The sequence below is a fragment of the Corvus hawaiiensis genome, chromosome 1 (assembly GCF_020740725.1).
Source record: "Corvus hawaiiensis isolate bCorHaw1 chromosome 1, bCorHaw1.pri.cur, whole genome shotgun sequence".
NCBI classification, from domain to species: Eukaryota; Metazoa; Chordata; class Aves; order Passeriformes; family Corvidae; genus Corvus; species Corvus hawaiiensis.
Genome location: NC_063213.1, coordinates 15,250,185 through 15,273,544, shown reverse-complemented (window position 1 = coordinate 15,273,544; position 23,360 = coordinate 15,250,185). Strand labels below are relative to the sequence as shown.

Sequence of the window (23,360 nt, the reverse complement as noted above, 5' to 3'; positions counted from 1 at the left end):
GTTATTAGAGCCTGACATGTTCAGCAGCTGCAGGAAGCAGAGCAGTGACCTGACTGCTCTTTAAAGTTATTGCTCTAGTCACATTTGATATAATGACTTCATTTTGTACCTCCTAATAGATTTTAAAAAATGAGTTGAATAAAGTAGTTGTGAAAGTGAAAGCAGTATATTTGGCACCTAAACATATGCAGGTGAGCGTAGCCTGAGCTGAGCAAGAGTAAAAATGTTATTTCACTTACCAGCTGTAAGAGGAGGGAGACAGTAATCTGTGCAATAGCACAGACTGCTTCAAGTCTGCATTGGAGAACTCTTCACTGCTCTCTGGAAAGAAACAGCTGCATATGGTACAGAATAGAGTAAGAAGCCCAGAGCACTTGGTTATTTGAAGTTTTTATGAGTTCAGGCGATTGGCATCTTTAAGGACAATATGGTGCTGGGATAATTCAGCTAGTTTGAAACAATCTGACTTGGATACTTAATCAACATGAGTTTCCATGAGGGCTGAATCACCCTGCAAATAATGTTACAGGCACAGCCAGAGATGTTTTGTATTTGCCAAAGAAGAAAGTAAAACCAGTTGTGGTTCAAGGTGTGGGGATCAGAAATCAGGCCATATGGCAGTGTTGTTTGCAGAACAGCTTGATAGGTCAAGTGCTTTACACTAGGAGAAGTCTTGGGTCTGTCTACTGATTGCTGTGGTTCTAGACAGAGAATTCGGTTTTTTGATTGCATCCACTGTTGTTTAAAATTAAAGATTTTGAGGGTAATAGTATTTTGGTAGGTGCTGCTAGTTTTGTTATTATCTCCAGTGCAGCTTGACCTTATTGAAAGACTGAATATAATACAGACTTCCTGTGGGATGGCTAGGGGAAAAGTTCAGAGTTTCTAGAGAAACTAGTAGCTCAATAATGTCTGCTTTTAAAGGGTCAGACTCTAGTAACTGTTGAGGGTCAAGTTCCTCAGGATTCCTAGGAAGCCTGCAAGACCTCTCTTTCTCTGTGAATGTGGCTGCAGTGCATCCATAGCTGGGCTTTGAAGAGTGCTGTTGCTTGTGGTGATGATCTTGTCTGTATGAATGGGCAAGGTAGCAATGTGCTCTAAGCTGCTTCAGGCCTTGCAGTCAATCAGTTCATCCTCTTTGTGCATCTGCCCTGCTCATTGTGAAATGGTTGTCGTAGCCTGGGATGCACTGTGGTTCTTACCCATATTTTGTTGTGTCTGTTTCTTGGAGGAGGAGGACTGCCTTTGGATTGTGAGCCACCTGGACAAGGTGATGCAGCTGTACCTGGAGGGTCAGGCCTGGATGACTGGGATTTAAGGTAAGGCTTTGCTGAAAAACAGATGCAGATCTGAACCAAGAACTATGGGTTGTTGTTTTTCTTCCCTTTTTTTTTTCTGGAGGTGTTTGTATCAAACACTTAAAAGAGAATATGTGTGTGCCTCCTAGTGCATATTTAATTTAATAAAATGCAGTGATATAATAGTTAAGATTCCAGAGTAGCTGTTAGGACCTTCAGAAAAGCTCATTGGTGTTTAAATAACTAGGAGATGCTAATGCTGCCTTGGGAAGAAATGTTATTCAATAAGAAATTGACAATAAGAGTTCCTGAAACTTCAACTCCGTATTCACTGAGAGGCAGCAGGCAGCTAAGATGGACCTCCTGCTCCAGCCCTTCTATTTTTCCTTATTCCAAATATTGTATAACAGAGTAGCTTCAAGTGTTCTAGACTATGTACTATTCCTTCAAATGTAATATTTTAATTAATTCTAGAGCTGTACATTCTTTCATGTTGCCTACTCTTCATGTTGCAGACTTTTGATTAAATATTTGCAGTTTAGCTTTGATTCAGGGGTTTTTTCAGTTCTTAGCTATGGAAAAGCATTTCACTATGTGAACACAAACCAATAAGAAAAGGGACCTTTTTGTGCATGTAAGTGCATAGCGGGTTCTGTTGGTCCCACAAAGGCAGAGCTTGCAAAATTTCTGTAATGCATGGGATTAATCTTGCTCTTGGGGAATTGCGTAATTTTTGTTACTGAAGAGATGTGATTTCTTGGATGTGATCAGGAATGTCTCAGTGGTTTTGAATCAGCAAAATTAGTATATAAATGATCTATCTTTTAACCTTCCTAAAAGAGAATTGTGTCTAATTCTGGTCATACTGCCAGGCAAGAGCTGTCATCCTATTAGTCCTCTTGATACATGCCACTCTTTTCTCTCAGTTGTTGCTCCAGAATTATGTGAGAGCTGTTTTCCTTACAACTTGTCATAGCTTCTGAAGTCTGGGAGAACATTGTGTAAAGAGTGGAAGTCTGAATGAAATCATCTTCTGCTGGTTTTAACATCTTACTTAAAAAGAAGGAAAGGAAGGACTGGGACCAGTGCTTACTCTTATATGTGCTAAAAAGCTTGAAAAGTTGGAAGGACTTGCAGTAGAAAAGCAAAACCTAACCTTGATTCCTGAAGACTTGAGCTTGGAGCATGATCATGGGAAACAAACTGAATCCTGACAATTCAGGATTAAAGCATATAAATAAAGTCTCCTCCAAAAATGTTAGCGCAAGCACGTCACATCACAGCTATTAGCTGCATACTTTCTATGCAGTGAATAATTTAATGAAGGTGAGCAGAAGTAGCATGTTCTTGCAGGGCTAATGCAGGTTCTGAAAATTATGTGAAAAGTCATGGGAATTTAGTTTTTAAGGGTAATGTGGACTTAACTTCTTTCAACAAAGACTCAAGTCAGGCCTTCAGAGAATTTCTTGCTGAACTTGTTTATTAGCATATACCATCATAAAATGGTTGTAACCTTCAGAAGATGATACCATTAGACCATGTGAATGAGTATTCTGTTCTATTTTTAAAAAAACAAAACAAAAAAACCCCCAGGTTTATTTTAGTAGAGAATTTACAGAAATAGAGTTTGTTAACAGTATGCAATTTACACACTTGATGTGACATAGCTGGACATTGTCAGATAAATAAGCCACGGGCTATTTGGATATAGTCCTCAGATGAAAATGTTCAAGTTTTTCCACAGCATCTTGCAATACTGTGCATTATTTACGGTACTTGTTGCTGCCTTATAATATATATTCATTGAACAATTACATGGATTTCAGATTATCAGACTGAAAAATGATGGAAAAAATTGGGGATCTCTGGAGGTCATAACCCAGCTTTCTACTTCATTGCTGGAGTTGCATCTGAGTAAGACTGGCCAGTTGACTTTAGAGGCTGGGAAATGTTCACAATCAGATGAGTCACTTATACCCTCTTTTCATATCATTACAATAGAAGCAGTTTATGGACAGGTTTTTGGTTTTTTAATTTATAGTGTGTTAACTTTGCTAGCAGCATACCATTTATCATGTGCTACCTGTATTGCATAGCTTCCACAAAGTCAACAAAGCCAAGGTTTCATGTGCAAATTCATGTGCTGTCTTGCTGGACACTTTAGCACCCTTGCTTATATGTGAACACACCGTGTTCCCTCTAATACTGGTGTATTTTTAATTACATAAATTTCAGCCAACTCTTGCTGGCTAATGTAGCTTGAAAAACAGTGAACTCTGTTTGATTTCTGCCACTTAGAATAGAATCGGAACACTGGGGATGCCCAGCTTTTATAAATCCTATGCCTGTGCAGCAGTCCCCTTCAGGTTAATGTTCTTGATAGCCTAACTGAAAACTTCATCCTCTCCCTTTTGAGGATAAAGGCAAATAGTTCTATTTCCTATTTATTTTCTCAGATACCAGTAAGATTGTTCCTCTCTACTATGGTTTCAATTCAGCTGCTTTTCCAAATACTTTGTAAGCTGAATTATTAATGGTTGCACCATTTGCTGACCAGGCAGTTGGGTTGTTTTGGGTTTTTTTTGGCTGTTTTGAGAACAGTTTGCTTGAACTTCTGCATTTTACTGTTCCAGGACAGTGGTACTGGACTTCCTGCAAAAGCCAAGCTTACAGGAAATGTCATTGTGTCAAAAGTGGTTTGCTCTTACACAGCATATGATAATGCTTTTCTTAAAATGTGTTTGTTTGGCATAGGACCTGTTGTGCCTGGTATTCTCTGGCAGTGTTACTCGCACTCAGTTTGCCTGAGGATGGGAGTGTTAATGTTGGATTAGCCTGGTGTCTTGTGCAGAGAGTCGAGGTCTTCAGTTTTACTTAAAGGTCTTCCAGCTCTTGCCCTTCTACCTTGTTGGTAAGGACTAGTGTTATGCTATTTTCTCCATACAGCTCCTCTCAGTCTTTGGGAGTGAATTACTTGAAGGCATCCTCAAAACTGATTTTTGTTGTCATGAATTTTATTTAGACCATGGAAATTTTTAATGAAGATGTCAGGTGAAAAAGGGTGGAATAGGAAGAGTGCAAAAGCATCTTCCTTACTGCTGCATTTTTCTTCAGATTAATAATTATTCTTAAGAAAGAAGCTATGCCTGATACCAATCCCAAAAGTTAACATGTATTCTCTGCACATGGCCTGGGCTGTTGCCAGATCTCCTTAGCTATTTATTATGGTCAAAACAGTGTCCTGACTATTTGAGAATTGTAAACTTTGGATGAAGCCAGTAATCCATTCAGTTCTGACACTGTACTTCTTTCTGTAGTATGGCTTTTGAGGAGCAGCCTGTCCACCTGGGTCATTTCTCCCTAATTTCCATGCACTGAAAGATTTCAGTTTTGTTTCTAGGATCTGAATTACTCATGCCTCTTCCCAAAGCTTTTTTTGCAGTGCCCTACTGAAAACATCAGAAATTTTCAACCTTAGAAATGTGTTTCCCCCCAAACTATAGTGACTCAAGTGTGTTGCTGTAAAGCCACACTGCAAAGCGAGAGAGGGTCAAGAAATCTGAGAAGAATGATTCAGTTGCACTGCTTTTGCTAATTTCTTTGAATTGTGGATTCTGACTTCATTAGTGGCTTCTACAAACCTTGGTGTTTGTGACTTGCAAGTGATACCTTTTCTAAAAACAGAAGGAGGGAGGAGAGGGAGTACTCTGTTTATTTCAACAACCACAAGCAACACTTCTAAAATACACTTGTGGTTGTATCGCAGAGTTATGAATCTTAGGTTATCTGGTGGTGAGTAATGTGGTGAGACAGTAGCCTAATATGTCCACGCTTTATTTAGAAAAGGTAGTTCTTATCAGAGGCAAGGAACACCGGTGTTTCATTCTCTGTGCTTGCCGAATCCCTAAGTACAGATATCAACTCTGTTGACAGTTCATGGTGTCATGATACAGCAGCTCCCTTTCGGGGTCTGACTGCAAGTTCTAAAGGATTTTGCAATATAGAAAGAAACAAATTCCTTTCCCCCTCCAGCTGCTCACCCAAATGTACTTTTTAGGCTGTCTGGTGGTTTGATCCAAGTTAACAATGGGTTGTGATATCTCTTGACCAGATCGATTTTTTTTATTTTTTTTTTAACACTATTATCTCACTGGAGAGGAGGCTCACAAATAGATTGTAACAGCTTTCCAAATTCTTCAGGCAGAGCCTAGACTATACCAATTATTACACCTAGGGAGTCCTGGAGGTTAAGAAAATATTACATCTTTTTCCTCGCTGCAGAGTTAAACCTGTAGAGTCTGGGTGTGTGTCTTCAGTAAGACAATAACCTTTCACTGTTCTGCCTACTTAAAAATAAAATGGAAGAGCAAATCCTCCCTGGCAGACCAGGAGATGCTCAGTTTTGGATTATATACAGTTTGCATTGAAGATAAGCTGGGCTGGGGGGCATGGGCTTTGACACAAAACATGTGGCTTTATTCCCATGGACAGACAATGAAGCTGAACTGGGGATTACTGAAGACTGTGGGACTGTCCTGCCTGACTTGCCACCTTCTCCTTGATTCAGAGCACAGGGAATTGTTCATTCCTGTTGCAATAACTGTAATTTGTGTCTGATAGTGAAAGAATGAAGAATTTCTTCTCCCAGAAAGTCAGAAAATGTTTGTGTTGGGTTTGGGGGTTTTTTTTAATGTTCTTTGTGTTTGGGGGTTTTTTTAAAGATAAATAAAAAATCCTCTGTGAGTCATTTTAGGCTCTCACAAAAACTCGAATGTGCTAAATGAGTAGGTTCCCCTAGCTGAGCCAATAGGGATGGCCAGGCACAGGCAACACTTTTATCCCACAAAAGGGAGGAGGGGTGAATGAGCCAGAAGATATAAGCTGAAACAAAGCCATGCTGTCCTTCTGAGTCATTCGCAATCACTGGATGGGTAAGGCTTCCTGCTTCCTGGGACACAGAAGTGGGGTCATGATTCTAACAATGGATGCTGGTAAGTCGCTTTTTATTAAATTGTCTGGGGTTTTTTTCTGGGAAGTCTCTCCTTCCCCTCTCCTCCCTAGCTGAAAGGAAGATATCTGTAAACTGGGAAGCTGAATTGTTAAATAAGAGAATGCTTAATCCAGACTTTGCATGCTGTGTGCACTTCACTGTGTGTTACCCTGGTGTTATTTCTTGACTATTACTCATTGAAGCACATATCCTCTCCTGCAAAACAAGACCTTGGTATCAAAAGAGTGTCTCTTAATTTGTGCTTCTGTCTTCACTGGGACAGAACCTGTGGCTTGAGAAGTACATGATGTCTCACTCTTTTTGATGATAGAGCTGATAGTGTCTGGAAGACACCTTCTTGATCTTAGGCTTGTTGTAAAGGGATAGTGGTTAACTAATGTGTTGTCTGTGGCTTTCTCTACTCTGTGTTTACAGAAATTTTGTATTGGGGAGGCAGAGGAAGAAAGTGCTGCATTTCTGTGGTATGCAGCTCTGCTTTATGTGCTTATAGTCACAGAAGCCGGTGTTCCATGAAAAAGCACATGCAGGATTTTTTTTTTTTTTTTTTTTTTAGGTACAAACTTGAAATCTTCAACATTTCAACAGTTTCTCGCGTGATATGGAAAATGAATGTAGAGTGGTTTCTATAAAAGAAACAAGCAATCCCTGTCTTGATTCTAGAGAGGGGGTGTGTTTCCATGTCATAACTTGCATCCTTCAAATTCCACAGTAATAAAAGACCTTGGATTTTAATGGTTATGGATAGGCCATAAAGCACCAGTGGTTGTGCTGTGGCAGAATGCTCTCGGCTGCTCTTTTTGTATACCAGCTGCAAGCATGCCTGCTGCATTTTTAAGAGCTCTGTTGAACTTCTGTCAGCAGTTGGTCCAGCTACTTTTTTTTCACCACAATGCAAAAGCATAATATGACATGTTCTACAAGCTCTATTCAAAGTGATAAACTTTCTCAGGCAGATCTTGCTGGTCTGTTTTATCTGCTTGTCACATGCTGAGTTTACTCCATGCTAATGAAAAGCTCACTGTCCCCCATGTATCTGAATTGATTCAGTTGGGCATTTGTTAGGTCCTAAAGAGAAAACTGTCTGTACCTTCTTATAGCTCTTTGAGTTTACTGAGACTTCCAGAAGGTGATCCACCTGGGTTCTTCCTGCACAATTTAGTGGAGACAGCAAACAAGTTCATTTCACCCACCCACACTAAATTGAGGTTGTTTTGTTATTGTCTTTGTAGGCAGCTAATGACTCTTTTTGTGTTCAAGGTATGTTACATGCTTTGCAAATCAGTTAAAACCTAGGCTCTTTAACTGAGATGATAAAATTTAACACAAGTGCGAAGATGAGTAAGATGGTGTGTGGCTAACAAAGTAGAAAATGATGATTTTTATATTTTGGCCCTTCCATTAGAGTAGCTTCTAGAGGCCCTTAAAGCAGTTTGCATCCAGGAATTGGCAATCCTCTTCTACCCTTGCTTGAATAAGAAGAATTGATGCCTAGATGTAGATGTCCTGCCCAGTATTTTAGGAGGATGCCCTGGGAATGTTCAGAATTTACGTGCTTGTAGGGGACAGAGATACAGACTTTGCCCACAAGACACTTCTTCCCCTTTGAAGTACCAGAGTTCATGTATTGCACTGGAGTAATTGATGTTTTGGGATGTGATGTTTTGGAAAGACTGGTGGGATGTTAATAACATATGGTTGAAAAAATACCTTTTATTTGCATATACTTACATACTTGCCTTGTGCACTGTTTCTTTGCACTGTGAGGTGAACCATGAAGACAATGCTACTCACCTGTGTTTCATTGGATCCAAACCTGATTTTGGTTTTTTCAGAACAGTGTCACTGCACTGGTTTCTCAGTAATTACTATGCTCTTGTAGTCCTAGTGGTAATTTTCAGTTATACCAACTTCTATGGTTAGTAAACATGTATTTTGAAAGCTTTTAATTCTGCAAGAATTCTTAAATTACAGTTCTCAACTTCTTTGTGGGAAAATGGTTCTAACTACCTGAAAGGAAACATTGTAATTCAGGGATTTATAACAGGGTATTCTAGTACATCTCAAGTGTATTTAGGTTACAGAAGAAATATGCAAGCAATTCAGTGCCTTATGCCTTAATCTGGGACATGGATAGTGCTCCATGGAGTTTATCTGCTTAGTTTCACCCACCTTTTAAAGCTGTGCTGGCTGCTCTTGGAACTGTTCGCTTATTTCACATTATGTGTTTGTATTGTAAGTCATGACTGATAACTTCCTTTTTTATGGGCATCAATTGCTTAAGCTGTTTTTTAAGAGAATAAAACTTGTCTTCCTTAAGGTAATTGTAAGAATACTTGTGCATTTGCTTCAAAATTTATTTAATGGGTTTGATTCTGCTGTGTTTGCCTTAGCAGCTTCGAATTTCTGGCAGGAGGACGACTAAAAATGTTTTGGATGGGGGGGAATAAAAGGGAGAGCTGCAAGACAGAGTTGACTGTATAATTGGATTTGAAGCAGCTACAGGCTGGGACTGTTGCAACAGCTGATTTGATCCTTCTGAGTTTCAAGAGCTATTTATGGTAGATTAGCTGTATCAAAGCTCTACTGTTCCAACCATAAAAGGCTGGTCCTATGTGAAGTTGCCACACTGCATTTGGCTTAGTCCTCTGAGGTTGGAGAGCCTATAGCTTTTTATGTGGATAAATCCAGTGATGGATGGAAATACTAAAGGCAGATCAAGGAATAACACTGTTGAGGACTTCAGATGGCAGCGAACTCTTAAAAGGAGATTTTCACTAATAAATTTTTTGCTCTGATGTTTGGAATCAGCACTTGGATATAGCTCCTGCATATTTACTGCATTTGGTGAACGCATGCTTTTAGGAAAGCGCTGTTCTAAATTTATCTGACTTATCTGAATCATCTTGACTGCACATGTACTTGCCAGCCATGCATGTTGGTATTTGGTAACTTTTGTGAAGTCACTTTTCTGTTTTCTGAGCGGGTGAGTGTTAGGTCCTTGGGAAAAGAATCTTAGCTGACGCGAGAAACTTCTTTAAAACAAGAATTATGAAGTACTTGGCCAAAGAGAGCTTCAGGCATTATCAGTAACTATTTTGAGAAGACTTTGACCCCTTTTGCTGCATCTGTACCTTCTTTCTGTCCTCTTTGTGTAAAGGCAGACAAGTGGATTTTTTACAGGATTCTGAAGTAAGTAGCACCTCACTCGGGGAGCTTGCACGCAGTTGCTCGAGCCAGTTGTTTGAGAATATTCACAGCATTGTCAGGTTGAAATGCAAGTGGGTTTATTCCAGCCTGTGCATGCCAGTCCTTCAGCCTTCCTTAAGGCATTTTGTGTTTTTATTCTCGTGGTTTTGCTTAGAAGATGAGTTCACTCTGCTATGAATGGAAAGTCCTGTCGCTGGTTGGTTTGTGCGATGTGTTTCTCTTTTCTTTTTCAGTTTTATTATGTTAACCTTAGCCACAGTACTACAAACGGCTGTAAGAACACTTCTATAATAACAAAACTTTTCAGTGGTAATTTTCTCTCATGTTTAAAAAGTTCTATAAATACATGTGAATACCAGGCTCTATTTTGAGACTTGGAGCATTCTGAAGAAAACTTCCTCCAACTTTCCATTCTCTTAGTTTTAAACGCTACCAGGACACTGCAGATAGAAGTTACTGGCACTGTTATACCTTCCTGTCCTGCAGCTCCTTGAGCCATTTGTTTGAGAAAATTTGCAGCATTGTCAGGTTGAAATGCGAGTGGATTTATTCCAGCCTGTTAAAGGGGGGGCGGAACATGAGGGACCGGGGGATTGGAAGGGGAGTTTCCTTGCTCCAAGGATATTTCAGGTACTGTATTTTAATCACCAGAAACACAGGAATAGTGTCCTTGACAAAAAACTTTCTGCTTCTCAATTTCCCTTTCAGGAACCAGCAATTTAAGGCCACCTTCCATTTTATTTGGATTATAAAACTGTATTTCTCTGTCAAATGGATCTCGAATTTTTATTCTGAATTATATAAACCTTTGTTTTAGCCCTGGGAATACCAGAAGACAGAACATGTCTGGAGCATTACGATTTTAAAACCACTTTGAGTTTAGGGATAGGAATATTGTATTGGAATAAAATCCCCTATATAGTGAATCTTTCTCACACAGACTTCATTAGATATATATTTAAATAATCACGTCTATCTACATATTTTATAGGAGATTGAATCCTTCTACCTGCAGAAGCAGTGAGGGTTAGGAAGAAACTGCCTGACCAATATACTCCTTCAGACAGCTTCTTAATTTTTGTATTGTTTAAAAGATGTGTGCTTCAGTCTGATACTGACTTCGAAATGTTTTTACATTGCTTACAATAAAATCAGTATTTTTAATAAGCATCCTTTTTTATATGATCTGATATTTTAAAAACCAAGTTGCTATAAATTGCTCCACCATTTTAACGTGCCAGCTGTGTTCCTGTAAAGCTGTTAGAAGGTGTCAATGCCTTAAAGCCTTAAAACAGACCACAGAGACATCAGATATGGAACTTGGAAACCCCAGAGTGTGCAGAAGCTCTTAACTTGAATTTCAGTCTCAAGTGCACTAATGGTGCAATGCAGGAAACTTTGATTAATGAAAAGTAACAATATCAGCTCCTCTTTGTGCAGCAGAGGTTTACACTTGTTAGAACAGGTAAATTTTCTCCCCCTCTCTATTTAAAAGTTAATTCTGCCTCTCCCATGTTGTTTTGTCTTGATAGTGTTGCTAAATGACAATTTTGGCAAAAATTTCCAGTAGGAAGGAGGATTTCAGATTTCTCTGAGCTTTATTCATCAGGAGTGTAGCTTTGCACTTGGCACTTCTTTGCTAAACTTTTTGTATTTGCTAGCTTTTATGGGACAAAGGTAGTGGGGATATGAAGCAGTTTTAATCTGTCTTTAAACTATGCCATGTTTACTTTTTATACAGAGTAGAAAGATCACACTATAAATATGCACAGAACTCCCCAAAACTATATAGTACAGGAAAAGTAAAATGGTAGTGCACATTTCTCCTTCACAGTGAGCCCAGGTAGACACGGAGATGGTGGAGTTGAGCCATTTGTGACCAAGACATTTAGATAGGTCAGAGGAGTCTTTTACCAGTTTTCTGTTTGGAAAGTATCTGTCTTACACATCATAACACAGCATGAGCTGAAGTTTCTCTTGTCTCTATGTTGATGAAGTGGTTTGAAAGCTGTATATAGTTTAGTACATTTGTTTATGCAAAAGGTGATTAAGAATGTGTGGAATTCGTGGTTTGTGGTTTTGGGGTTTTTTAAATGTACCATTGTCATTTTACTTTCTTAGAACATGTTCACAAGATCAGCTCTTGTCCAAGAAACCTTTAATATAATGAACAGAGGAGAAAATTGCACAAGCTTATTTAGTTTAAATTGCCATTGTCTGAGTTCATGTTTGTTCCCCAATGTGTTGGCTGTTGTGGATGGAAATTCCACTGTAATTTTCAGAAAGCACAAGCTGTGGAATAGTTTGCAGTAACAGGCTGGCTGAGATTATTCACTTTGCAGAGGTCTTGCAGTCTGCAGTGTTTTTCTTGATGAATGCAAAAGCTTCTGTCTTCTGTTTCTCCATGGAGAAGTCTCCATTTGACTCCTGGAGGGGAACAGTGAGCCTGCAAAGGATTTAGCGTGCACAATGATCTCACCTTATTAATTCCCTGGTTTTTCTATATTCCCAACCAGACACTTTAGAGTTAATAGACACATTGGAAGGTTGTGATTTTTAATGAGCAAAACATGTCCTACTTGGAGTCTGCCTTAAGCAGATAAGAATGCATTGGGTAATTGGTGATAAAAATGCTTCTGATGTCACTGATTCACATGGTGGTGTGTTGAAGGGAGTCTTTCAGCAGAGAGAGTGCAGCAATTATGCATTAACTCTTTGCTGATTTCTTTGGATTTAGTTGATGGAATGGTCTCTCTTTGCTCTAATGATGCCAGTTTTCGGAGTTTTAAAAAAAAAAATCTGTAAAGTCAATTTTCAAAGACCCAGATTAAAATCAGTTGGCTTTCCAGGCATATCTCTCTTCATGTATACAAAGAAAATCATCACGAGGAACCTGGATATCAAGCATCCTGTGTAATAATATTTAAGGCCAGATATATTTCTAAAGCAACTTGAGCCTCCATCAGACCATTATGAAGGAAGTGTGCAATTTCCTGAAAGAACTGAGCTGTTTGACACCAAAAAATGCCATGCTGTTACCAGTGTCTGTTACAAAGGGTCTGCATTGAGGTGTTAGTCCAGAGACTGTGTGCCAAAGTAGTGTGAGAAGTAAATAATGTTCCTGTGGAGTTAATGACTGCCAAATGTGCTCCTTGTGTCTTATACCTGTAAAAGTCTTGGCAGTCAACAAAGATGTGCAGGATTTCATTCTTGCTCTGTTATCTCAGCCTTAGATTTAGACAAAATTACTGTCTATTCCCTAAAATATAACAAAGGTAGCACTGTCTCCTATCAGCTCTCTGTGGAAGGAGGAAGGAGTGTGGATTAATGTTTCAAAACAGTTGCACCGAACGATCTAGAGAATATGCAAGTCATATGTGCTTCACATGTGACTATTTCAATCTTGCCCAGTTAAGCCTCAGAGACAGCTAGAATAACTCTGTAACTCTTAGAAAATAATTGCCCCAACTGTTTATATTAGAGTGAAAAATGGACAGTATTTCAATGTCATTTTCCATTAAGTGGCAACTGGCCCTGAAAGCAAGGTGAAATCCTACTGAAAGCAGCATTTCAGGCAGCTGTTGGCATTCCAGCAGTGTCTAGGGTTTGGTAAGGCTGCCCCTGTAGCCACGAGTTAGGTCTGGGAGTTGAGACCTGGGTTCACTTGGCTTTGGTGTCAGTCACTGTAATACCTGCCTGTCTTCAGTTCCAATTAAAAAAAAAAAAAAGCCAGATGTTTTAACACAGGCAGCTGGAGCTGAACAACCAACACAGTTGTTGCTCCAGCAGCACGGGATTTCACTTTTTTACCTCATCTTTGTGAAGAGAAGTAGCTATTTTTTGCAGTGAGTAAAGCTAACCTTGAATTATATATTTCTTATTGTAGTCAAACATCCAGAGCATATAATTCATTTGAAAAGCAGACTCAAGGCTTTAGTGCTGGTATTTCTAAGCAACTTGAAGCTGAGGCAAATAAAGCTTACTGCATGCCCTAGAGTTAGTTTTTACTAACCTGTTTCAAACAAAAAACATATGCTAACTCCCTGAGTTGCACTCAGCAAAAGCTGTGTGAACTGTACACAGTTGTACACTTTGAAAACACAGCTCAGCCTCCATCCTTTCATTCTGACTGGATAGTAAGGGTTGGTTTGGCAAGTAAGGAAACTTTGCATTTATAGATGGAGGTTGAGTTTTAGAATGGGGAACTTCATTTCATACCTCTAAATTAACTCGTGTCTTTAAAGGCTGCATTACAGATTTAAATACCAAATTATCAGGTTGAAGTTTCCCATCTTTTTTTACTTCCATTCCTGAAACTATACTTTTAAAAATAGCACAGAATATGTTTTGGTTATAGAGCTCTGTATACTAAAATACTCTGTTCATCAGTACACAGATATGTAAAGGTATGCTACAAATGTAATTGTGACAGATGTACTTTCAGCATTGTCAAAATGCATTGGCAGTTTATATGTGGAATTATTGGAAACTGTAGCTCTGCAAAAAATCAACATTGCACTTTCAGTCAACCAACTACTGAGAATGAACAAAACCATTGGAAGCTTTCTTGTGGTCAATTCTGTTTACATAGCAATCATAGCAATCATAGAATTGTGTTTCAACTGACTAGAGTGGTTTTGTACCCAAAACATTAGTCAATCAGAACACTTGTGGAAGAAACATCTGTTTGCAAAAATTGTATTTGATGTGTGGACAACTTTGATTTTTTTTTTTTTCCCCCTTGTTGACATTTCTAGAAAGGATAAGGGTCTTTTGGCTTATTCAGAGCAATAAGGACTAACTGAACTAACCATGTGTGCTGACAAAGGTAAATTTTATGAAATACCATGTAAATCTACCCTTGATATCTCCCAGGGATTTTGGAGGAGTGGGGGACCAGGCAGATAGATACGTGTGTGTACACGTGTCTGTAAAGGGCAAGCACACTTACACAAACGTGTTGCTGCCTTGAGCAGCTGCAAGTCGTGCAGTGAAGGGCCAGGCAGGCTCAGGACTGGAGTGCAGGAATCTGTACCAAGCCTTCATGAGGGCTCCTGATTGCTGTGTGTATCTGAGGAGTGACCTGTCCAGATGGAGATCTTGCAGAGGTAGGAATGGCATGGTTAAGTTGTAGAAAACCTGGCTAGGTTAAGTTCTTTGAAAAAGTAGCAAAGAATTGGTTGTCTTGAAGTACATCAGAGCTCAAAAGGACAGATTTGATGATTGATGATTGCATGCTCATTTACAGCACAGTGTGCCAGATAAGAGATAGGTATTCAGATCAGAGGAACTCTGAAAGGAGCTGAAAGGGTTGTGAATTTAAAAAAAAAGCTCCTTTATATGCAAAAGTTTGGCATTTCTCTTCCTATCAGAGGCTGAAACCTTTGCTGTTCAGTTATTAGATGAAGTCACAACCCTTTATGTGTAAGAGCTATGTTTAGGTGGGCAAAGAAAAATGATCCATCCTGGCACTTACTCAGAGTGAGTCATAGAGGCTTAGATTTTCTGGTGTTAATCGTGTTTCTGGCCATCTGGACTGTGTATCTGCTGGCCATAAGAATTTGTAGGGGTTAAGTCAAAGGCGAAAACATCGTATTGACACTTCTGTCCAACATTTTGTTCTCTGAGAAAGTAATGTATTCCAGACATATTAGTTAGGATTTCTAGCAATTATTAATTGCAGAAAAAACCCATAAAATCGTTGATGAGCCTCTGTGTTCTTCATAGCTGCCCTTCTTTAAACAAGAGAGGCCAAGAGCAGCCTTGTTATTCATTTGCTTGTAGACTGGTGCTTAGGGCTGTCTTGGAGTGGATTCAGGCTTTGGGCGGGTAAGTTTCAAAATAAGATCTCATTTTTTTGTTAATGCATAGAGAATTGGATACTGTCTGGTGAGGCTAGTCCCATCCTTTCTGACTATTGTCAGGAATGATGGTTGCTGTCCTCCTATGTTAGACACTCCAGCACACCTACTGGATCGTGTTCCTGCAGATGTTTAAGTCCAGGGTTACCAGTCTTGTTCTTCTGACTACTTTAGGCAGCTGATGGTTTGGATTGGCAGATAGGAATAGTGGAAATGGCAGCCTTGCTTGTAAAATACCAGTTTAGGAATCCTTCCCACTTGCCTTTCCATTCCCAGTTTGCTCCAGAATCACTCTCTCCAGTAGCATCAGTTGGCTACATGGCCACACAGATCAGGGAACTGCTCTGTCAGAAGTTTTTTCCACTTCCTCTCAAGCCCTGTGGGTTGCCCAGACCTGCTCACCATGGCTATGTCAGCATGGGTGCTGAATTAGCAGCAGAGGAAGAGTCAGGGTTTGAAAAGAGGTGTTCAGTGTGGGAGTGAGAGTGTAGGACAAGTGAGTAGGGAGCACTGTGTTTGCTCAGGTTAGATGGCAAGAGAAGACACAAAAACTGGCAGGCCTGTGAGCTCTGTGAAGTTCCTCAGTGCTTTGCTTTCACCTCATCAGCTGGGATGTCAACATTTAAATGTTTGTGACTCAAGGTCTATCATACTCGTGATAGCCTCAGTTTGCTTGATTTAGAGACTTAAGCAAATGATGGTAAGATAGGTAGGAAAATGTGCTGTGCTAGTGTTGGGCTAATATTCTTATGCAAAAGAGAATTCCTTTTTTTTTTAAAGACACTCTATTGATTCTTGGACCACGTCTACTGCTGTGTCTTCTAGTTCAGAGTTAAAACTGCCCATGATCTACTTGCCTCTGTGTCACAGGGTCTCAAGTCTGAACAGTTGTCTTCTTTAAGTTAGTTAGTTCTGCACCTTTCTTTTGATATGTAAGTAAACTCTTGTCTTGAATGACCAAAGCTCATATACTGCCTGTACTGGGTTGTTTAGACTTGGGTAAAAACAGGTATAAGTAAAATTTGGGTATCATTTTGAAGGGCAGCTATGAAAGAATTATATTTGATATCACAGGAACTTTACAGCTTGAAGCCAGCACAGAAGTAGCACATTTCTAGTGAATATTAAATGGACTAATATTTCTGATTTAAACCTAGAGGCCAGTAATTGAGTAGAATTTTGTGAGTGACTTCCAGTGCCTGTGAGAGACTGAATGCAGACCATGAAATGTCATGACAGCACAACTCCATGGAAGTTAATTGTCAGGGAAGAAGTGACTCCACACATAATCCTCTCAGCAAATGCTTCAGATAAATCAAGAACTACTAGGCTAGCTTTCTTGTACTTCCTGGTGTCACGAGCAGCCTTCCACAGCAGCCACTTGCTCTTGTGCAAGACTTTGGAGAGACAGAGAGGAGAGAAGCACGAGTTGAGAGAGATCAAGGATTAGGGACCAGGCTTTGAGATGGAAGGGTAGAGATATCTTCAAGGGAAGCACTTTAAGAATCATAGAATAAGATGAGTTGGAAGGGACCTGCTAGGATCATAGAGCCCAACTTCTGGCCCTGCACAGCACCATCCCCAGGAGTCAGAAGAGGAGCTCTCTCATGTTTTTGTTTCTACTGTCTTGATTGGATAAATGAGCTAGTTTAAACAGGATCTTCAGACACCTCTGCTGGAGCAGACAGGGTTGATATGCTGGGATAATAGTCTAAGATTTAATCTAAGTATTGCATCATGGGATTACACCCTAGGAGGAATAAATTAGTCGTTCTCAACATGACTTCACTTACGTGACCTGTACCCTGACAATGCCTCCTGCGCTACCTGGGGGTATTTTACACCTTATTCATATCTTTGACTCAGTCTGTGAAACAACAACCTGCTGCTCAACTTCAGAGTCTAATGAACGGTCTGAGTTGAAATGGGCTTCAGGCTGATTAACACTTCTGAATTGCTTCTCTCTTGTGATGTGTAACAATTAGTTGAATTACCATGAAGTCTTCAGGTGTCTGTGTTGCTTCCACAAGCATAGATTTTTGTGTTAAGCACTTTCACTGTTAGCAGGGGAGCAAAGCACAAGTGTGGCCCTTGCACATTCCTAAACTGGTGGGCGAATCCTAACCATGAAAGCCGATGGAGCTGAGATGTGCCCTTCTGCCCGCAAAAGGATGCCTTACTGCATCTCCTGCTGGGCAGACATGTGTGGATCTTCCTCCACAGAGGAGTAATTTTGTCAGTTCACTGGAGGTTAAGTGTATTCAGTAGAGTTCAGTAAAAAATAATGTAGTTGGTGGTACTGTTCCCATGGCCATCAAGCTGTACTCCCTGTGGGTGGTCCAGCAAGGCAGACAGGCTCAAAATGTTTGGAAATATTTACATAATTCAGGACCCTGAAGCTGGCCAACACGGCTATATATCCTACAAGAGTATTGGGTGCCAAAAAAAATTGGGCATTCAGCTTTATCCAGCCTATCATATTTTTCTTTGTAGCTAAGTCTTTCTTAAAACCACCTGCCAAGTGTTGTAGCTGTTTAGCTTTAAGGGTTGACAGCTACCCAAACCTGGTTTTGTTGCAGGCTAGAGATTTAACTGGCAAGCCACTAAAAATAAGTAAGTAAAGGGGGTTGATGGTGGTGGTAGAGTTTTGCAGGCCAGACTCAGTTTGGATTCTTTTCACCTACTTTTGGAGCTCTTAGCAAAGCAACAATCAAGCTTTTGGCTCAGAGGTTCTTGAAGTAAATTATTTTAAACTTCTGTAGCTTTCTAAAATAATCATAATAATTAAAAAAAAACCAAAAAACATTCTGCTTCCAAAGGAGATCCCATACAAGTGAAATGTTCCCCTTCCCCCTCTACCACAAAGGATCTCTCCCGGTTAGGACAAACAGGGAGCTTGTGACTTTGACAATAGGTCTTTGTGCTCTGAAAATACAGCATAAATTATTCCCTCCCCAAAGAAGGCTAGGAAGCTAACAAACAAGTCCAAATAAGCTGTTTTCTCTACAGAAGCAAAGCAGAAATAGTGTAATTTAGCCGCAGTGATGTGTGTTTGCTGTACCCTGACCAGTGTCCAGGACTGCCTGTAATGCAGAGCTTTCCCCCAGTAAGAATTTACAATAGTCTTCCCAAACACCAGTGACTGTGACCTGGGAGCCAGAGGAAGCATCAGGTGAAAAATTGCAAGTGATGATGTTCTATAAAGCCATTTTATTTATGGCACTTCGGACTCTCTGGATTGGCCCATAGGCCATCGTATCGGTCACAGTTTTAGCCTTTCCCTTTTTAAAGTAGGATCATGATTACATCCTTCAGGACTTCTGACCTATTTTCTTTACTGTTTCAGTTGCTGATCTCTAATTTCTCCTCCCTTTCCCTTCAAGGATTATGTCTTTTTTATTACTTGTTATTTTTCATTTACATTTGTCTTTTTTTTCCTGCTGAGTAGTCTACAAGTTCACTATGGAGATGCCTTTAAATATTGCATTTGCCAAATGGTACTGTTGGAAATTACTCTTCCAAATAGAGAGCTTTTCATTGTTCTGTAAATATTTGGAGCAGAAACAGAAACCAGAAGCCTGGAATGCTCATTTATGACAGATCAAACCTCTTACCTTGTTTGTTCTGAAGCAGTGGTGCTGAGGGGAAAATCACATAATTGCATAAATTGTTGTAAGGCTTGACAATAACTCCAGAAAGTCCTAATTAAATTTATTTTGCCAGGAAGTGACAAAAGTAGTTCTGAGCTTTGCTGAGCTGCCTCTTTGCTGACAAAGGAGAAACATAGCTAAGGAATACATAGAAGAAATGACACTATTTGGCTTTCTTTTGCATCATTATTAGGAGGAAGCTTCTGGCTTAATACACACCTGATTTAATGCATTAAATGTAGCCTTGAACTTCACATTCCTTACACGCTGTGCTCCAAATATTTGTTGCCATAGTCAGATTTGTAAGAGCTTTTGATCTACCTGCACTATGAACTTTTATTGAGCTCTCCTTTTAAAACTGGAGATGCTTCACATCTGGGGATGGTTGGGTCATGTGTCTGTAACATACAGTAATGTCCAAGCCAGTGGCCTAAAACTTCAGCACTGTCACAATTTGGAAAACACAGAAAGCTGTCAAACAAATTATCCATTTGGATACAGGAGAACTGTTTATGCCTCTTGGTAATGGACCAAAGTGTCACAAACTCTCTTTAGCTGTTGCAGTGTGCCAGCTCCATCTGACTTGTAGCACTTGCTGAAACAAGCTGACTGTGGGGAATAATTGCCTGTACACATCTGATAAACTCTGTGGTTTGGGTGACTGTTCTCTTGCATAGGAGCAGCCTTTGAAGGGCTGGTTGTCGTGTGCTTGGCTTGTAATTGCAGTGGCATGTAGGAGAGAAACAGGAGGAGATAAGGGAGAAACAGTTTTTATAGCCTAGAACCAATGAGGCCTGCAGAGAAGCACCACGTCCACCGAAGGGATTAATAGGCACCCTTAGCAGCAGCACTCGGTGTCTGCTGTGCCACTTCATCTCTATGAAACGACCCAGATGGCTGGACCAACTGCAGGCTTGGTGCACTTTCTGACTTGTAATAAATATGCTAAGGAAGAAGCAGACATAATAGAACCTCTTTGAGCACTGACATGCCATTGGGTTTTCATAAATCCCTGGAAGTGTAATGCTGGCAAATGAATATTCATAAACCAGGCTATTAAAATTTTAAGAGAACCTTGAGGGGATGATGATGTCAGGTTCTAGAGTTAATTACAGAGGTGGTAAAATTCTTGGCTGACTAGGCTGAACATACTCTCACAATAGTTTTAACACAATACAACAATTGGAAGGAGCCACAGTGTTGGATGTAGGTTCTCAATCTCTTAATATATTCCCAGAACTCAAAGTCTAGCAGTGCAGGGAAGAGGAAGTATTTACATCCAGCTACTGTGGAAATAAGTCAGCTTCTAGTAGTTGAGTTGCTGTTCATGTCTTTTGAGCTTATTTTTGTCACTGAATTGATTACAGTTTCTGGCTCAGAAACTTGTTCACTTGTCATAAAGTGGCTGGGCTGCCCTGCTGTGGTGGCTCTCTTGAAAATTGCCAATTGTTATATAGAATCTGTATTGTTCACTAGCCTTATTACAGGGAATACTGGTGCTTCACTAACTTTACTTACTCAAGGTACCAATCAGTTGCTATTGCATTTTTTGACAGTATTGATTAAACTTAGGAGAAATGCCAGTGCCAATCCCCCATATCTATTAGCTCACTTGGTTAGAGCATGGTGCTAATAACCATGGTTGTGGGTTCATACCCCGTATGGACCATTCACTTTAGAGTTGGACTCAATGGTCCTTGTGGGTCCCTTCCAACTCAGAATATTCTGTGATTCTTCCTATGGCACTGTAGTAGTGCAATGGACAAAACTACTGAACATGATTATAGCTACCCTGGAATCAGGTGGTTAAAGTTCTAAATTGTAGGGTCTTACTGAAATTAATGTTACTGCTCCACTTCTAATACTATTTCCTTTCTTAAATAGAAAGGGTGAAAAGGAAGAACACATTACTGTGTTTCTCGACTCAAAATTTGTACCACAGGACCCTTTTAGTAGCGCAATCTGTAGAAGGAAGAAAAAGAAAATAATTTTTGGAAATTTTTTTTAGGTGGTGTATAAAATTAAAATCTAAACCAAACTAGTTAATTTGGTTTGGTCAAGAAACAGCTGAAAAAAACCACTGTAAACATAGATGAAACAGTTCTTAAATCCCAGCAAAAGGCCTGAAAACAACTGTGAATCTCAAAACATGTTAAATAGATTCTTAAGGTTTAGGATGATTTAGAAAATCATTCCAACTTGCTTTGAAATTGAAATATTTCTTCTTAAGAGGCAACTCTTCAGCAGTCAGTAAATCTAATAGAGATGCTTTGTGACCATGAATATGCAAAAAGTCTTAAATTTTGAAATACACTTTATCAGAAATAATACTTACAAGAGCTCTCATCAGTTCTGAGAGTGCAAAAGGAAATTGGTAATGTTTAGTGAGATGCAATTTTGAGAGAAGGAAAATCCTATATTAACCTCAGCTTTCAGCAGCCCTTGTTCTAGGGTGACTAAAGAGGCAGTGTCTGCTTTTGGGTGTAAAACACAGGCTGCCTTTTTGACAGAGACCTTCAGAGTCATCTGAAAGGAAAGCATATTTATCACTTGCCTAATCCTGCAGTTTGCATGATTAAGTAAGTGTGAGTTCTTCCACACCGCTCAGTCTTGAGCCCTTTTCCTACAAGAGGGACTTGTGCCACAGAAACTTTTTCCTGCCCACCTTCTTCCTGCTTACTAAAGATGCTTTAACAATGTGGTCTCTATAAATGAGATGAGGTGGAAAAATAAAAATATACATCTGCAAGATGTATGTCATGATGGAAAACAAAGTTCAAGACTGTTGTGGACAAGAGGCTTTTGAATGTCACATGCAGGTAGCCAAAGTTGTGCTGATTGCATCCGTGCAGGAGACAGCAAAAGTTACTTGCCACAGAGGAAGAACTGAACAGATGCCAAACCTTCATCACAAGTCTGTCCATTGGAAAGAAAAACCTTGTTAGTTGGAAATCTAGGCTTTTCCTTAGCAAAATAATATAAGTATTTCCCCTTCTTTCTCATATCGAGGATGGATACAAGTGGTTCCTATCATAGAAGCCAGGTGTTTCTGTGAACACTGTGGTGTTCTTCCAGCCCTTCTAGAAGGGTTGGAAGTGAGAGACGGGCCAAGTGGTGGTGGTCCACCCAGCACCAGTGCTAGGATCAGCAGTGAAGTGGATATTTTTTCCTCAGTTCAACAGCACTGAGCCAACACTTCAGGAGTGTAGAGAATACAGCAAGCTAAAGATTGTGCAGAATGTGAACTTTAACTTCTGGAACAAAAAGGGTTTTTTCTGAAGAGGATGAAAGTACCTTTAAATAGATACCTCCTCTTTCTGTTTTGCTTTCATGCCTTTTTCTGTGGTTCCTATATCTGACCTTGGCAATACCGGAGAGGAAGAAGGTAGGGAAGAAAACCTGAATGGAGCTTAATGGAGTCTCTTTTTCCAAAAAAAAAAAAAAAAGAAAAAAAAAAAAGAAAAATTTATGAAGATGTGTCAGCTTTTCTAGCTGAGAGTGTTTCTTGGTGTGAGAGAAGCAGGGTGGAGAAAGAAAATGCAAGCAGATCCTGATCTTTTGCTTGAGGTCAGGTTATTGCTTCAAATTCTTAGGGTCTGCTCTTCTCACTTGGTCTCCTCTGCTGCTAATGTTCCCGAGGCCCCTGGGAGATAGGAGTATCAAGAATATGACTGGCCTCAAGTTTTACTTCCATTTATTTTTGTCAAAGTGGTCAGCAGCTGTGTAAAAATAGTCTCTTCTCCCTGTCTATGGGAAGAAGGGGGATGTGATCTCAAGGAGCCATCTTGCAGGTATTGCCAGGAACAGCCGAGCACAAATGCCAGCATGGGAGCTGCCCCGAATTCTTGTGTTTTGGTACATTGATGGTGTGCAGTTTGAATTTTACATGGAGCCATTTCTCAGCACTTCAGCGAGCTCCTGTCCCCCTCCCATTCATGGCCAGTGCTGCCTGTGCCTTGCACATGACTCTCCCCTCTGATCTGGAGCTGGTTCTTGTGCTGCAGAGCAGGTACCCGGCACTCCTGAAGACAGCACTGTGCTACAGGGAATATGTGTCCCAAGGAGTGTAGCTGTGTGAGCCTCAAGCTTTGCAGGATTTATATGGAGCTCTGGTCCTCGTCTCTTTCTGTTAATGATTAATAAGCAATTACAGAGGGGGTTTTTGTTTGCTTGCTTTGTCAAACCGTAAACTCCACGCTTGTTTTTTTTGGTCAAGGAGCATATGGCTGTATTGATTGTGCAGAGCTGCCACTCATTTTGCCAAGTTGTTGTTAGCTTGCATGTGGCCAGGCAGCATCTATGAAAAAGCCCTGCCCTGCCTGCTCTCGCATTG

General features: G+C 40.0%; 1 protein-coding gene and 1 long non-coding RNA gene across 16 annotated transcripts in view; both read left to right on the top strand.

Moving 5' to 3' along the window:
• The first annotated feature begins 6,199 nt into the window (after window positions 1–6,199).
• Window positions 6,200–23,360, top strand: part of SVIL (supervillin) — a 100,786-nt gene continuing 83,625 nt past the window's right edge. For 10 of the 15 annotated variants that reach the window (XM_048293946.1, XM_048294007.1, XM_048293912.1 and 7 more), the window contains exon 1: window positions 6,200–6,289. In XM_048293946.1, coding sequence (XP_048149903.1) covers window positions 6,226–6,289 — 64 coding nt within the window. In that variant the 5' untranslated portion in view covers window positions 6,200–6,225. The remainder of the gene's footprint in view (window positions 6,290–23,360) is intronic. The other 5 variants (XM_048293989.1, XM_048293981.1, XM_048294018.1 and 2 more) reach the window with 2 other exon arrangements.
• On the top strand, window positions 8,894–21,398 carry LOC125321340. The gene is made up of 3 exons (XR_007201518.1): window positions 8,894–9,498; window positions 19,326–19,329; window positions 21,387–21,398. It is a non-coding gene; the product is annotated as an uncharacterized LOC125321340 (long non-coding RNA).